The sequence below is a fragment of the Limanda limanda genome, chromosome 21 (assembly GCF_963576545.1).
Source record: "Limanda limanda chromosome 21, fLimLim1.1, whole genome shotgun sequence".
NCBI lineage: Eukaryota > Metazoa > Chordata > Actinopteri > Pleuronectiformes > Pleuronectidae > Limanda > Limanda limanda.
This window is the reverse complement of record NC_083656.1, coordinates 3627109-3644108: the sequence shown is the minus strand read 5'-3', so window position 1 is coordinate 3644108 and position 17000 is coordinate 3627109. Positions and strand designations below refer to the sequence as shown.

The 17000-nt window shown below is 43.3% G+C and overlaps 1 protein-coding gene across 1 annotated transcript; it reads right to left on the bottom strand.

The window, feature by feature from the left end:
* Nucleotides 1–238: 238 nt before the first annotated feature.
* On the bottom strand, nt 239–1924 carry LOC133028344 (tripartite motif-containing protein 16-like). The gene has a single exon (XM_061095540.1). The coding sequence runs from the start codon at nt 1922–1924 to the stop codon at nt 239–241; it is 1686 nt and encodes a 561-aa protein (XP_060951523.1).
* Between the last annotated feature and the right edge of the window lie 15076 nt (nt 1925–17000).

The window sequence follows — 17000 nt, the reverse complement described above, 5'->3', positions numbered from 1 at the left end:
CCCACCGCTCGGTGCTCGGTTCTTTCAAACACATTCATGTCAGTGTGATTATAGATTTCTCTCTTAACAAAGTGAGAACTAAATATGTGTGATAAAGGAAGGTCAGTGTTTGATTGACAGCTGATCTCTGTGCGGATCAGAAACGTCACCATGACGAACTTTGATCAACAAACATGGAGAAAAAAGAAGTTAAAGATTTACACACAGAATCTAAATCACTGATTTTAATGACTCGAGTCTATTTGAGTTTACAGAACTCAGCTGTGGATCCATGATGATGAACCCTAACTCCAGCATAGAGAGGCTGAGTGAATGTGGTCTGGAATCTGCGGAGGAGAGTCAGAGACGTGTCAGAGACGCTGTAGAAGGACAGAATACCTGCACTGTGATCCAGGTACACTCCTACTCTGGAGGAAACAGGACCTGACACTGGAGTGTCGATGTTGTTGTAATAAAAGTTATATCTGGATCCATTAAAAAATAATGAACACGATTTATCATTGCATCCAAATTTACATTCATGTGAGTATCCTGCTCTTCTGATATTCTTGTATGTGACTGCTACATGAACTTCTCCCCACCACCCCATGTTCATCTTCACCTCCCAGTAACAACGTCCAGTCAGACTCTCTCTACTGAGGACCTGAAGGCAATCAGTGAATCTGTCTGGGTGTTCAGAATAAGACTGACCTCCATTCATACATGTTACTTTTCTGTTTCCTTCAGATAATAACAGACCTCTGTGTGCTGTGTTTGGATCCAGTGTGATTTCCTGTGAATACTCTAAGAAGTCAGCTCTGGTCTCTGGCTCTGGTTCTTGCAGTAAAACATCCACTCGAGACACAATATGTAAAATCTTTGTCCCTGTCTCACTCAGAATGTCCTGTAGTCGACCTCTGACCTGGGACACAGCTGTTCTCACGTCCTCAAAGTACCTTAGAGGACGAATCCTGATGCTGGATGAGTGTGTAGATTCACTGAGTGGTGACAGTGAGGGGTAGTTGTGTAGATGCTGGTTGTGATCCTCTGTGTCTGAGAGCTGCTTCAGTTCATGGTCTTTCCTCTTCAGCTCAGTGATCTCCTGCTCCAGTCTCTCCTGAAGCTCTCTGACTCGACTCACTTCAGTTTCCTGCTGGGATCTGATCTGCTGCTTCACATCAGAGCTTCTTTTGTCCAGCAGGCGGCTCAGCTCAGTGAAGATCTTCTCACTGTGCTTCACTGCTTTATCAGCAGAGCCATTTATGGCCTCCTCCTCCTGTTGAAGCAGCTTCACGTCCTTCTCTGTGTCCTGGACTCTCTGGTGGATTGTTTGTCTCCTCAGCCCGAGCTCTCTCTGCCTCTCAGTCCTTTCTGCTGCAGCTGACACTGTGTCGTGGTCTTTATGTTCCTCCACAGAGCAGAGATCACAGATACACTGCTGATCAGTGCGGCAGAACATCTTCATCACCTCGTCGTGAAGAGAGCAGATGTTCTCCTGGAGATTCTCCAATGGCTCCACCAGCTTGTGCTTCTTCAATGCAGCTGACTGAAGATGAGGCTGGAGGTGTTTTTCACAATAAGAGGCCAAACAATTCAAACAGGACTTGAGAGCTTTCAGTTTTCTCCCAGTGCAGACATCACAGGCCACATCTTCAGGTCCAGCATAGCAGTGATCAGCAGGAGCAGCTTGGAGTCCAGTCTTCTTCAGCTCCTCCAGTGAAGCAGCTAACATGGTGTTTGTCTCCAGGACAGGCCTCGGGGTGAAGGACTGGCTACACTGAGGACAGCTGTAGCTTCCTCTCTCCTCCTCATTGTCCCAGTGGGTGTTAATACAGCTCTTACAGTAGCTGTGTCCACAGCCAGTAGTCACCGGATCCTTCAGTAGATCCACACAGATCGAACAGCAGAATCTTTCTCTGTCCAGTTGATTTTCTTGCTGCTCCATTTCATCTGCTGCCAGAGACTGTAGAACAGATTCACTTCCTCTGAACAGAAGCAGATCTCTGCTTCTGTTTAACGGCGGTTGCCTTTAAACAGTTGGTTTAAAGGCAGTTCATCAAAGTATAAAACATGTCACTTCCTGTAGCCAGCAGGTGGCGCTGTGATTTTAAGTCGTGATTCCTTTGTAGATGTCATCAGGTCGCGACTCTTGTCTTATGTGTCTAGTTTGGACTTGATTGGACCAAATATGCCAGAGATACAGAAGCTCATGTTTTGATGGCGTGTAATCAAACTTTGACGCCACGCCACGGTCACACTGTGTGACGAAAAATTGAGTCAGTTTTTATCTCCAACTTGTTGTGATGACACTCATCTGAATTTGAAGTTGATCTGATGAAAGCCCTGGGACAAGTACATAAAAGTAAAAATCGCCAAAAAGGCCAAAATGGCCACTAAATCCAAATGGCGGGCTTCCTGTTGCGTTTTTTCATAATTCTCCTCGTGACTTTTTTCATGATTAGTCACGATACACCCGTGTCCCGATTTTGGTGAAAATCGGTTATGTTGAAACCTAGGGGCTGGGTTGCAGGGGGCGCTGTTGAGCCATTTTGCCACGCCCATCTAAAATACCAGAGAATACGTACATTTTCACCACTTTCTAATTTACTACAAAGTTTAGAAACTTTTTGATCACGTTGAAGCTCTCAAAAAGTCCATCCTTTTGTCGGGAGAAAAATAATAATAATCCTTACAGTTTCAATAGGGCCTCTCACCATTCGGTGCTCGGGCCCTAATAAGGAAGAAGATGGACAAGGGAGCACAGGAGATGAAGGAAGGAAGAAGGAACACGAGGAAACATGAAGGAAAAGTTTAGGCACGGCAGCCATGACACTTCTGAAAAGTTATCCCATGCCTCAAACACTGCATATTTAATAAAGGTAAGAATGATGATGGCCTGACCCAAATCAAAAGCTTCTTAATGAAAATCAACCCCAGCGCACACACAACCACACACACACACACAGACACACACACCTGAACCTTCCTCTCCCCTCTCCACACCTCTCAGCCGAGCCGTGACTAGAAGCTGTGAGTCATCGCTGGAGGTTCAGAGATCAGAGAAGCTCCTCATATCAGTCTGGTACCAAAACACCGTCCTATTGGCCGAGCTCGTCACATGACAAAAAAAACGAATTAATCAATATAGAATTCATTATGTCTCAAGCTTTTTGGGAAGTTTTCTCTGTTTGCTGCATATTAATCCCAGAAACGTACCTTGTATATTATCATCATCATTGTCTATCATTAATCTTTTGGAAAACAATCAAAATTCTGACTTAAGATAACATCTATTTACTCATTTGTATGAGTAAACACATTTAATAGGAAGCATTATTCAACCGGTCAACAATTTTAATAAATTGAAAATAAATGCTGATTCAAATCATGAGATTCAAATATCAAATATTCAAATATTAAACCAAAACCACATTTATTTCTCAATTTAAGTCAGATCTTAAAGATGGACGACATGACAGCTCCCCCTGGTGGCCGGCTGCATAAACCTGTGCTCCATGTTAGCGGATGGGACATGGTTTCTGTCATTTTAGGTAGTTTGTCACACTGATGTTTGTTCATATGTTTATGTTTCTAATAAGTTTGGTTTTAATGATGATATACAAGTTGGTGAAGGTGGAAGTGGAGACGTGTCATCCGTCTAATTTACAATCTTCTCTAAGCCTGAAGTTTCATGAATAACAGTAAATGTTTTTTCCCTTTTAAAACCTCTTCCAGCGACAGATGTTACATTTCCTGATCGTCATGTATCTCACCTCTCGTTTCCTTCCTGCGTCTGAACGTTTGTACCGAAGCACGTTAGCAGATACAGCTGGTGTCTTATATTATTTAGCATCTTTCTCATCAGGGTTGAACGTCTCTTAGTTAATCGACTGCAGCTGTTTGCTTGGACCAACTGGATCTTCAGTCTCCAGGATAAACATTCTCTGCATCGGGACCTCGTAGATCCGTGTAAACCGAGGCTGTGCAGTGAAAACAACCTTTTAATCTGGGAGAGATCTCCGAGTATATATTATTGATGGTGAGTGGACCAGCAGCAAAGACATGACCCCCCCCCCCACTCTCCCTCTCCTCATTACTGGCTGATGAGAGCTGGAACATCCCTGCAGGGCGGAGGCAGAGCGCTAATAGCTGCTGTCTGGTGACGGAGCGGTCTGCTGCCGAGCGCCGTCACCCAGAGCACGCCAAGCCCCCCCCGCAGCAGCACCTCCTGTCAGCAGACGTGTGTTGTATTGCAGGAAACACAACATGTATAAATTATTATATCTACTTAAGTATAAGAAGGCATAAATGGTGGAGCATCGCTAAGATTAGCCTGCTGGTCTGCAGCATATCGCTCCCTGAGGAGTAGAAGGGCACGAGGTGTAGTGTTTACTCAGAGTCTTTACAGGTACAGTACACACAGTACACACAGTACACTAAGTACACACAGTACACACAGTACACACAGTACAGGAGGCTCATCAATGACTTTAAAGGCTGCTGCTGCACACTAGAGGATAATCGGGCTGATTTTAGATCAGATCAGACAGTCGCGGAGGGGATTATCTGCCCAAATAATAAAGTGTGAGGGATTTAAAAAATAATCTTAATGCCAAATCTAGTTATCTCTTGAAATCCTCTCTGTTCCAGTATTTGGTGCAAGACGGCAGCGTTCAGGTCGAGGTTCATTCGGCTTCATTTGTCGACAGTGCAAATGAATCGTCCATCTTTATACAGTCTGTGTCTATAAAGACTGCAGTTTTAAACTTTAAACAGTTAATTAGTAATTAATTTACGGTAGTTTGTTAGTTTTAATATTCAGCTACAGTTGAAATGGTAGATAGCAGGTGAAGGGAGTTCTTTCCCTTTATTTTGTTGAAACTAAATAACGTTAAATAATCCTAGAAAGGAAAAAAAGTCATTTGTTGAACAGCCTGGAAATCGAAGGGTCAGGAATCACACATTTTAAAGTAATCGTTTATTTTATTCTGGCCACTAGACATGAATCTGTGCTTTTCCTCTGTTATGATTGGTATTGGATTGAACAGGTGAAGCCTCCCACATCCTTATCTGCATATCTACCATGCTGACAGCCTCAGGGCAGTAAATTATGATTCAGCTGCTGCTTTGTAAACATATATGAAGCTGCAGAAAGATACTGGTCATAATTTAACCTGAGGAGAAAGAATGTGCGAACACAGATCCTATCGATGAGCAGAGTAATGTGAATCTGTGCTTCAGACATGATGTGGCTGTTAATGCATGTTGAAAGATGACTTCATGTAAATCTCTCGTGGCTAAACTGCTCAGATATAAAGAATTCGCCTATAGTTTAGAAAGCAGGGTTTATAAAATGACTCTTTATTCTGTTTGCTTTTCTCATGCCCACCGTTTGTTATCATGTTTATTCAGCCATACAATAAGCTGATAGCAAGGGGAGCCGCTTGCCAAGTTCCCACAATGCAATGTGCTGCCTGGGCCATATGTTTTCCTGCGTTTGTTGACATGATTACTTATTTCCAAGGAATCATTTCCTGATATTTACTTTGTCCTGCAGACAGAGAGCAGTCAGCATTACATTTACCGTTGTTCTTCGCTGCAGCAGCAGCAGCAACATGGAGGAACACGCTCACATGTTCGTGTTGCAGCAGAAGCTTTGTCTGAATAACCTTCAAGGAGGAGGAGATTTATTTTTTATTATTTGTCGTCTTGTTTATCTCCCTCTGATCTTTTCCTTCCACCCGACTCGTTTACAGAACATGAGGAATTGTAAAATCCTTAACTCTAGAATGTGAGATTTTTATATTTAAGTGAACAACCACTAAATTCAAGTTCCCGCCAAACAAGTTAACACAATTAAATGTCATCGCCGGGGAAATTCTGCATATTGTTTGAATTTCAGAATGTTTGTAGTGTCACTAATGAAGCATCAGCAATGATTGTTTTAATGGAGCCGAAGATGCCTTCATCAGAAAAGCGTCTCCTCTTCCTCCCTCTATCGAATAGAGTCTATCCTGAAATGAAGCCATAACGAATAAGAACGCTGCCATCTTGGGCAGAGAAAGTAATTTGGAGCCAGAGTCTGTGGGTTAGGGATCGTGAGGGATCAAGGTTCCATCGATGTGCTCAACCAATCATGAGTCAGTCTCACCTGTCAATCATGATATTTCACCCTGTTTGACGCATACTTAGACTTTTTAGTTGAGTCCATGTCCCATCTGCAAACATGGAGGAGGCCGTGTTTCTGACCTCTAGTCCAGACACCAGAGGGCAATCCAGATGTTTTTATATACGTTCTGTTTAATGATAACAAACCAGTTGGATTTCCTGCTGACTCAAGGACGGAGGATGTTCTTCTCATTGTCGGCTCATTGTTTGAAGAGTTTGATAATTACTGCAGGTTATTTTTAATCCCGACACATCGAGACCACAGATCCTTTTAAGATATAAATAGTTTTCCATATATAACTCGCCACCATCATGGAATTAATGAGTCATATTTGAACCGTGTGTTTAGTGATGAATCCAGAATCACAGACTCCGGCTGCTAACAAGGACAAACCATCTCTTTTAATGTCTGGCTTCTGCTTCAGCCGTCTCACGCTGCATTTATCTAATCTAATCTTTATTTATTGACCAGCGACTGATGAATCACGTGAAAGTGAATACCTTAACTATAACATGGTCACTGGATGTTTCCTAACAATTATCCAGGCCGCGGTGGCTTCTGGGAAACTCGAGGACTGCGAAGGACAAAGTGTTATGTCCTCCAACAGTTTGTTTTTTTCCAGCTGCATTAAGAGGAGCATTTGGAATGAGCCTGGCCTTGTGGAGCACTGATGGTGTGTTCAGTCTTAGAATGCAGACATGGAGCCCCTGAACCGGGACAAAGCTCATCTGTCTTCAGGTAGTTAGAGGACGGAGGAGGAGACAAACAAAGCTGCTGAGACTTCGCTGGAATACATCATCCAGAGGCGACCTCCGTGAAGTTAAATGAAATCTACAGTCACATGCATTGTGTTCATTAGGAAAAACTTCCTCAGTGCCTGTTTGGAACGGGGCTGTTTGATCCGTCCTCATGTTCAAACTCAGAAACAGATGCAGTTTAGTAAAAGGTGTGAGTCGGTTTGGACGAACATGGAAGTTCATCGCGTTGTGAATTAGCAGACGACGTTCGTCACTTTGTGTTTTTCTCTTCTGCGTAAACACACAAACCGCAGCGCCGCAACGATTCACAAACTATTGACGTGAACGAGGGCTGAGTTTTGCATCTCTTCAATATCCACTTCATGTTTGTTCTATCGGAGCCATTATCCGTGACCTTCAGCGGGTCGCAGCCTGAGTGGGCCGACATAAATGATGCACTACATAAGTATACAGCCGCCGTCTAATCGATGCTCGCTCAGGATGCTGCACACACTGCGTGGCCGGAGGCTGCGGTTGTGAAACTGTTGAGGGATTTCCTTCACTTTAATGAGACGTTAGACATGCATGAGAAACCAGATGATGCACATGTAAATCAGAGGCTGCAAACCAGAAATCAGAGGGGTTTTTAAAAAATGGATACGATCGCTGTCTGAGCAGCTGATTGGACGACACTGATAAGCAGCCGCAGTGTGATTTGTATAATAACTCTTAAAGAGGTAAGAATTCTGCTTTATTTTCCTCAATAAGTGAATCCGATGATATTTTTTACACACGTGTCACGATACAACTTCTGGAAAGATGGAAAACATTGATCTGATATCGGCTTCCAGATGTCTCGTCCATTCCTTTTTAAGTTGTTTGCATTTTTGTCCAGAGTTGACAATAATGTGGATGGATGTTTAATATTTAATATGAAGGAGTGTGTGTGTGTGTGTGTGTGTGTGTGTGTGTGTGTGTGTGTGTGTGTGTGTGTGTGTGTGTGTGTGTGGGGGGGGGGTAATGTAGCCGCCGGCCCCCGGAGACGGACCTTCCTTTCCTCTTCCTGTGCTGTGCTGAGTTTGCAGGATGTCCTCAGCCACTTAGCCACTCAGTTACCACTAAACAGCTGTAAGGGCTCGTCTCCTCCAGCAGGACACATAGAAACACACCGGTCCAGTCAGACTACACACATGAATTGGACGGACGGGAACTCAGAGGAGACACACACTGTGAGATGAGCCCGTTCACGTCGGTTCTGCCCGACACACGGAAGAAACACCGATGTTTCCGTTGAAGCAGCAGATTCCCATTATTTTTTCCTAATGGAGACATTTGTGGCAAAAGCTTTTACATTAAACTAACAGTGTTGAAGATGAGGAGCTGCCGTTAAAGGAGAGTTATTCTGCTCATATTTCAGTTGATCATTTGAATTAGTGTTTAATAAGTGTGTTTCGTGCTCTAATGTTCAGAAAACACATCACTCTCCTCTCACTGTCCATCGCTGCAGCTCCTCCTTTCAGCCTCTGTCTGAAACACTTGATCAGCCTGATGCTGATGAAGCTGAAACAAACTCACGTCTTTAATAAACGGAATGAGGCTGATGGAGAAATGGGACAAACACTCCACCAATCAGGACGCTGCATGATGGCGGGAGAAAGGATGGAAGTTGATTAACATTTCCTTCTAATGGAATTACAGATTTTAAAGTATCACTTGTCAGGGACCTGCCTCCTTGGTTTCCTAGTAATGCTTTAGGATTAACTTGTCATTATAGATCTCCCATGTTCTTATATGTTATCGATATCATATACTAGATATGGACCTAAATTAATTTATTTCATGTGTCTTCTCGGAAGAATTCTGGCCGTAGGACAAATGGAGTTTATGACTCCAGATTCAGAGCCAACTGTCGGAGTGATGGAATAAAAAATACAAAAAGGGATTTCTCAGAAACTGGGTTGATTTTAATCAAAACTGAAAACCATGACTTTTATGGATATTTTAACCACATTATTTTTTCTTAAATGCTCTCCTTCATTCTGCTTTTTTCTTCCTGAGATCCTTCATCTCAGCCTTTACTCACACACACACACACACACACACACACACGCACACACACACACACACACACACACACACACACACACACTGAGTACCTGTAGACGTAAGCTGACCCCACTTTCTGACAGGGGCACTTTGTGATGTTAGGCAATAACAAAGCGAGGCTTCTGTGTGGAACTGCGGATCACCGGAGCTTTGGTTCTCTCACGGATCTTCTCTGGAATCATCTCCGGAGCCAACAAATCCTGCTGGAACCATCAGCGTGGGCTTTGATCAGGAAAGAGGAGATATTGAAGACGGAGGACGAGGAGAATAACACCGGTTATAATGAATCGTCAGAGTCGTTCTGTCAGAGAGGAAGCTCTGGAGCTTAGGTGTGAAATGTCTTTGATTTGGGACCAGCTGGCGTTTTCTGCATAATAGTTGTTTTTTAAGCACGGTCTCCCAGGACGACACAACAATGGAGATATTAATCAAGGATTCAAGGCTTTTTCTGAAGACACTTATTGTCTGTGTTTTACTAAATGGCAGCAAAGACGTTTGGCACCGACACAAAGGAAGAAGAAGAAGTTTCTCGCTGAGGATTGTGTGTTTTGACTCTTTGATAATATGTAAAATCAGTGATGCAGGGACAACTTTAAACTCAGGACTTTTAATTAGTCTTCCTCCTCTGGGAAAAGCAGCTGTGGAATCTGCAGCACTGCTTCATGGAGCCGGGAACCAGAGACAAAGCTCTTTAGTGATCACTGTTTCCATCCATCTGCCCCGTTCTCATCACAGCTCCAGAAAACGCATGGGAGTGAGAAGCCTGCTTGTGAAGAGGATATCTCACCTCCAGAGAATTTCTTCAATTTTGGTACAACTATTTTTCTGGGACTCAAGGATGAAGTGATTCAAATTTAGAGGTTAATTGTCAAAGGTGAAGGTCACGGTGACCTTGCAAATCTCTTTTTGGCCTTGTTAAATCTTTATCCTAAAAAGGCCTTGAGAGAATCCTTTCAAATTTGGCACAAATGTTCACTCACAGATCTGCTGATTAGATTTTGTCACAAAAACATGGTTTTGGCCTCTTGAACACAACATTTCAAGTCAGACTCAAAGATGAATTCATCAGATGTCAAAGGTCAGAGGCCAACATGAGCTCACATGAGTTTGGAAGATAGACTGAAGCTGCTCTGGTTGGTGGAGGCGACTTCAGGAGTGTATTTCTCTCTCTGCATCTCTTCTTTTCTTCTGTCTTTCATTTTTAACCTGTTAATCTTTTCAAATGATTGACAACATTCCGTTACCTCGTATTCTTCTTCAAGTTCTGCACAATAGTCGCTTCTCTTTGGACACTATTACATTATTTCACATTCAGAAGCTGTGAACACTTTTATTTCGGAGCTCTGTTGCTTTTCAGACGTGCACAACACATGTGTCGAACATCCCAGCATCTGGTCTCATTTCACTGTGTTTCATGCAAATCAGATGGAATGCCTTCTGGCTCATTTGCATTTAAATTACTCACAAATACGCAGCTAAATTGACAGTAATTTCCAGTAAAAGTCTCTAATACGAGAATCCTCTTATTACTTGACCGTGCTGTCATCTGCTCCTTTTTGTCAAACCTCCTCTCTTCCTCTTCCTCTCTTGCTCTGTCTCTTTTCAAGATGGTTTACACTTAGCATGCATTAGCCACAGGCATGTTCCCAGTCCTCCCTCTAATCACTAGCTGGACCTGCTCCAGAGCAAGAGGCCTGCATGCTACCAACCTTTGAAAACGTCTGCATTGCAGAAGAGTCAGAGCGCTGCTGAGGGGATGTGAGGGAGGGAGGTGCATTTACAGTATGTGTGAGGAGAAAAGAGATTTTCTTTTCTTCCCTTTGGCAGACTGACATTTCCATCGGTGTGATTGGAGAGCGGTGCAGCAGCAAAGGTTAGGGCTGCTCGCCGAGACCGGCTGCTGAGACGCTGTCGCCGTGCCAACAGTCTGCAGCCGTGCCGGTAAAAAGACACAACAGAGGCAGAAGCAGCAAACTGTCTATAGTATATAAATCAGACCAGTGTGAAGGAAACAGAGAGACGACCCCACGGAAGGTTTGAGCCATCACATTGTAAAACATCTGGTTAGTTTTCAAAATTATTATCAATTCCTTCAGTGTTTTTTATGAGGACGGCTTCATTAGATTTAAATCATCGTTTGAATTAATGCGATGCCAAATAAATCACATTGCCAATATATTTATATTTAATTCATAGAGATTCCTACACCATCGATTATCATCCAACAAGAATGTGAGGGACTGTTACATTTCTATATCATGAATTCATAATGACATCAACTGAAGTGCTACTAATTGTATATGTATATGTATATGTGTAGATATAGATAAACGATGTGAGTAAACCTCCCAAAATTTCATTTTTAAACCTGCAAACACAATCCATTCAGAATCAGAATCAGAATCAGAATCAGAATCAAAAGGTATTTATTGCCAAGTAGGTTTACACCTACCTGGAATTTGCTCTGGTTATTGGTGCATAAAATGAACATAGACACATTAAAACACAATAAATACACCACACATAAGAAAAACAATAATAATAATAATAAAAAACAATGTATATTTACTCAGTATTTACTTATTATTTACTCACTTTTTATAATATTTATACAAGGTAGCATTTCTTTAGACATAAACATATCTATATAAAAAAATATAAAAGATAAAAGATATAAAAAGTGAAGTAAAAAGTGAAATGCAAAAAGCAAAACAGTGAACAGTGTCAAATTGCAATATGCAATGTAATGCAGTGTAATATATATAATATAATATGTGTTAATTTAACACATCCTTGATGTGCAGTCGGGAACAAGCTGGTCTTCTCTGGAATTCAATCTTTCTTCTCAGTTTTGAAATGTCCTGTTGAGTGTTCAGACTCAAATCAGCCTGTGGACGTGTTTGTTTGCTCCGAGACATTTTCTACTTTCTTCGTGTTTCTGTCCTGTAGATTTTTTTGTTGTTGAATTTTTGTGTATGAAGCAGAAAACACTGAAGCTTCTGAAACGCACGTGAAGTCAGACGCTTCCCTCAGAAAGAGGTGGAAGAGATTCGTCAGATCACCTCCGGAAGTCGACAGATAACTTTTCCTCTTTTCCTTTGACAAAGACACTGATATAATTTGGCCAATCAGCACATCCACTTAGTCACTCGGTGGATTTATGAATATCAACTGGATTCATTCAGTTTAAATGTCACAAAAATCTATTCAAGTGCACGGGGGAAATCTGAGAGATCAGTTACAGTTGGACACATTTTCTTTGTTGACGTTCAGATCAAGGACACCGGAGTGGGAGGGGCGAGGTAGGTGAGCTGTGGGTTGTGGATCAGCGGGGAGGAAGTGAAACGCTTGAGTGGGCAAAAGGGGGGATAGAGGTGCACGCCGGGGCCGAGGGTCTCGCACCGTGCACAGATATGACCCGTGCACACGCTGGGCCCTCTGTCCGCTCTGAATTGCTGATGTCTTTCTTTTCCTGGGGTTGTGCACACTGAGGAAAGTCTTCAGGGGACAATTCAGTGTCAGCACATCTGAACAATATATACATGTGTGTGTATATACAGTATACTGTGCTGTATGGATTGTCCTGAGTTTCTAAGCAGGTTTTTACAAACCATACAAACTGTGATTTTATCAGAGCAGCGATCCCAGGTCTCGTCTGCTCCCTGCGGCTTCTTCTCGAACCCAAACACAAGCCTGTGCCAAGCGAGAGGTGAGAATCCTGCGCGGCTTTGCCTCCAGTCAGATCCGAGCCGCGCTGTTTTTTACCAGAAGCGTTTCGTCGCATTGGTATATTTGATGATAATTAATGAAATCTCCGCTGGAATCGCCGAGAGCTAAACAAGCGAACACTTCCCGAAAACAAAGACATTTGGTTTGGCAGCGGCACGCATGAGAAATGAGATCTCACATTCTTCCTGCTCGCATACCTCTACGGCTTTTTCCTCCTCTGCTTTCAGACCCTTGTTTTCTCAGGCTTGTGCGGAATACGAGACATCTGGGGAGAGACGGGCGCACGGCAAATCTAGCGATGGAGTGGTAGAGGCCGTGTTTGTTTTGGCTTCAGGTCGTCGGCGAGGCTCGTGACAGCTGCGCTTCCAGTCAGGCGACATGATAAGGCATCTTATGAGTTTCAGGCAACATCAATGGCAGACGGATTCACAACGGTGAGGAGGAGGAGGAGGAGGAGGAGGAGGAGGAGGAGGAGGAGGAGGAGGAGGAGGAGGAGGAGGAGGAGGAGGAGGAGGAGGAGGAGGAGGAGGAGGAGGAGGAGGAGGAAGAGGAGGAGGAGGAGGATGAATGGGTAAGGTTCACTTTCACGCTCCGTCCTGAGTTTGAAGTGAGATTGCAGCTGTCATTGCATCACAAACTCCCCCCCCACCCCTTCCCTTCGCACACCCAAGTTATCTTTTAATGCGTTTTACATTTATTTGACACAGATGGGAAACGGAGGAAGAAAGGGAAATGACATGAGATAACATTTCCCTGCTCGACTCCGACTCCAGGGACACTGACACACGGACAAAGTGCAAGTCCATCTTTTCATGTCACTGCTTTGAAACAGCACAAATGTACATGAGGGAAAGATTGGAAAGAGTAAAAAATAAGGAAATTGATCGATTGAGTGAAATAAATCTGGCTTTTTCATCACCTTGGTATAAAAACCAAGAATGAAAATACACATTCATGAATTCTTTACATTAATAACCACATTAATAGAACATTGTGCAGGATAAGAAATAGGAAATAGTAATAAAACGTTTCATCGTGTTTAGAATCACTGTCTTTTGGCCTTAAAATGAGAAAAAATCACCCTTTACTACTTAGAAGACTACTTTACTATACTTTACTGTATACTTTACTGTATACTTTACTACTTCTTTACTATATAGACGACTATATAATGAGCTAATCTGTCATTTTCCCAGGTTAATGAAGAACAACAACAACAGAAAGTATTTCGGCAAGTGTAAAATCGTTTAGGTACAAAACATGTTGAGTGATCATCTCTAAACGTAGAAACGAACTAGTTTGTTTGTGCTTCGTTGTGCACTACTAGTCACAATGCATTGTGGGAAACCATGAGTGCAATATATAGGGTATAAAACATTTCATTAAACATTCGCACACCATGACAAATGGCAAACTCTCTATACAGTGATACAGGACTGAGACTTGTCTTCTACTGATTTCACCATATTTCACCAGCATGTTTCTACAGAAATATCACACACGATCTATTTCGATGGCACCCGACGCTCCAGATAATTTGCTGTGACGTGAACCACGTTGTTTGCACAGAGCGCTGTTCACCTGTTTATTCAAAGGTCGCCGCAGCTCGACTAACAGAACCTGACCTGGAGAATCAGATCTCGTGGAAGACGTCACTCACGCTGATGAGTCCCAGCTGCAGCGGCTGCCGAGCGCTGGCCTCAGTCCACACTGAGCTTCTCTGGTCTGAGGTGTGGAGATGATAAGATGAACGGCTCCTCAGACACCTGAGCCGCAGACAGACGGAGATCTCTGGAATTAAATATGAGAATATGTTTCCTTCCTTCAGAGCGAGGTCAGTTCATCTGAGTGGAATCGTGACAGTCGCAGAGTGACTGGACCTGAAGAACTGTTTTAATAGCTTCATGTGTTTCATTAAGTGCTTAGTACGGAGATGAGGATTTATCAGTTTCATGGTGAATGCACAGGTGTGACTCACATCCTCATCCTCAGGACGATCTGCGCTTGAAACTGTTCCACATAAAATAAACGCAGCTTCAGGAGTAAGAGGGTTCATATTGAGTGTCTGTGTGCACTAAGGTTGAAAATGGCTTACGCAAAAAAAAGGATTCCGATTTATAAAACCTAGCACGCACACCTGGAGGCAACGTTCACTTTATATCACACACAGACTTGTTGGATAATTATCCCAGAGTGGTGAGAACTTGTGTTTGCACTGGGATGGTTCTGCAACTCTTCTGTTTAATGGTTTCTCAACGCAATTTTTTCTACATTTGCGTGAGAAGTAGCGTATTCGCACAAAATGGGGTCCGACAGATGCGTACGGTTATAAATGAAGCCCCAGGTGTGGGCTGGGAAAACCCGTCCTGACCTCCTCTCCAGTGGTCATCAGTGGAAGGTGCTCTCACCTCCAGAAAACCTCTTTCAATCACGGCCACTCCAGAATAAACGAACCCGTCTCCCGTCCTCTGGCTCTTTTATGTCCAACTCTCAGGCTCTCAGCAATCACCACGCCGGAGGATTTTTCCATTTTCTCCAACACAAAGGCTCATTGAGGTCTCGATGTGAGTGATGGCCGCCGTGTAACCCGGCAGCTCCATCCTGTCGTAGAGGGAATCGAACATTCTATAAACTCTATAAAAAGAGGTGTTTATGTCGTAGCGTTCGAGTAAAAGTGTTTACTTGTTGGAGGGAGAGATAAAAAAAAAGAGATGCTGAGAGTTCACAGCAGATGTTTCTGGAAGATTTCCCTTCTTCCCTCCGGTGAGGTGATCATTTCATGGACAGGAGCAGCGGAGGGGGCTGGCCGTTAATGGCGAGGTTGGTTGAAGTGTCCTTGAGAAAAACGCTGAACCCCAAATAGCTCCCAGTGCATGTTTATGTGAAAACTGTGAGTCATTTGGATAAAAGCATCTTCCATACAAACGCGGCGTGATGGAACAGGACGGGCTTTGTTCCTCGCCGTGCGTGGCCCCCCCCGCTGCAGCACTCCCACATGATGAGTCCATAACAAACTGGAATCAACACACAGGGGATTAATGTTTCCACCAACGACTTCCTGCATCTCCTGTGTCCAGCAGCGTCTCCCTACCTTCCTCACACTCTCCACAAAGGAAGGTGAAATATTCCACGATATGAAAGTTGCCATCTTACACAGATGATGTAATTTAGAATTCATCAGACTCAGCTGTCAATCGTAAACAAATTTAAAACCAAACTTTGACAATGGTGAGTTCCTATAGAATACATGAAACATACTTTCCCTCACAATGTTTCCTTTCCTTCATAATAATAAGAATATTATGAATTTCTTCTTGAGAATACATCTTCTAATCAAATTTAACATTTGACATGATACTCGACAGCCTCAAAATTAATCTCCAATAACTCTGCATAATAAAACTAAAGAAAAAATCACAAATTAAAAGTCCCCAGATGCAACTGCAGAACCTTGGGGTGTTTTTCATTTTTAAACCTAGCCAAACATTACTGTCTCCATCGTTCCAGTTTTAAAATCCTGAGTCAAGCGCCAAAAATAACTGAAGCCATGAGTTCCATGGAAGAGCACAAGTTCCATGGATTGGTCACCAAACCATGGACATAGTTTGGTGTAACATTAATCTACAGCAAACTATCATACAGGGGGACAATCATGTCAATATTCTGACATACAAATATAGAGGTACAGTTAATAGCTGGGATTTGAAACACACTTAATTGTTCTCTTTTCAAAAAAGGATGCAAGTCAGTTCGATCAGATTTCAATCATCAGTTCATTACGTTACTAGAACACGAAAACCATGGGAGAATCAGCTGTTTGCCTTTGGACATTTTTCACTGTTTTCTCACATTTTAATATCGATAATCAGTTTATGCAAAGTTGCGGCTCGCCCACCGGCCCGCGTTGGCGTGGACACGAGCGTCGGGGGGGGCAGCTTAGGACCAGGACGGGGACGATTCCTCTCATTCGTTCCCCAGGTGCTGTGTACACGGAGGCAGGAAGTCTCCGTCTGAGGTTGTGCGCTCACATGCTTCTTCCTTGGCCGTGAATCTCGACCAGGACTTAGGAGGCTCCTCCCTGCGGTGAATCCTCTGCACCTGCAGCGTCGGCCTCCACCGGCTCTGATGGAGCAGCTCTTTGATCCTCTGAGCCGTCAAATCAACCCAGCCGCCGTCCAGGTTCCTTTGTGTGCGTGTGCCGGTGCGAACACAACGATAATACGATCACATTTACCGGAGTCAACACTCAGCGCAGAGAAGTGAGGGATTAAACATGTGTC

Excerpts from the sequence above, each read along its gene's own strand:
- LOC133028344 (XM_061095540.1), bottom strand. The coding sequence starts at position 1,924 with ATGGAGCAGCAAGAAAATCAACTGGACAGAGAAAGATTCTGCTGTTCG.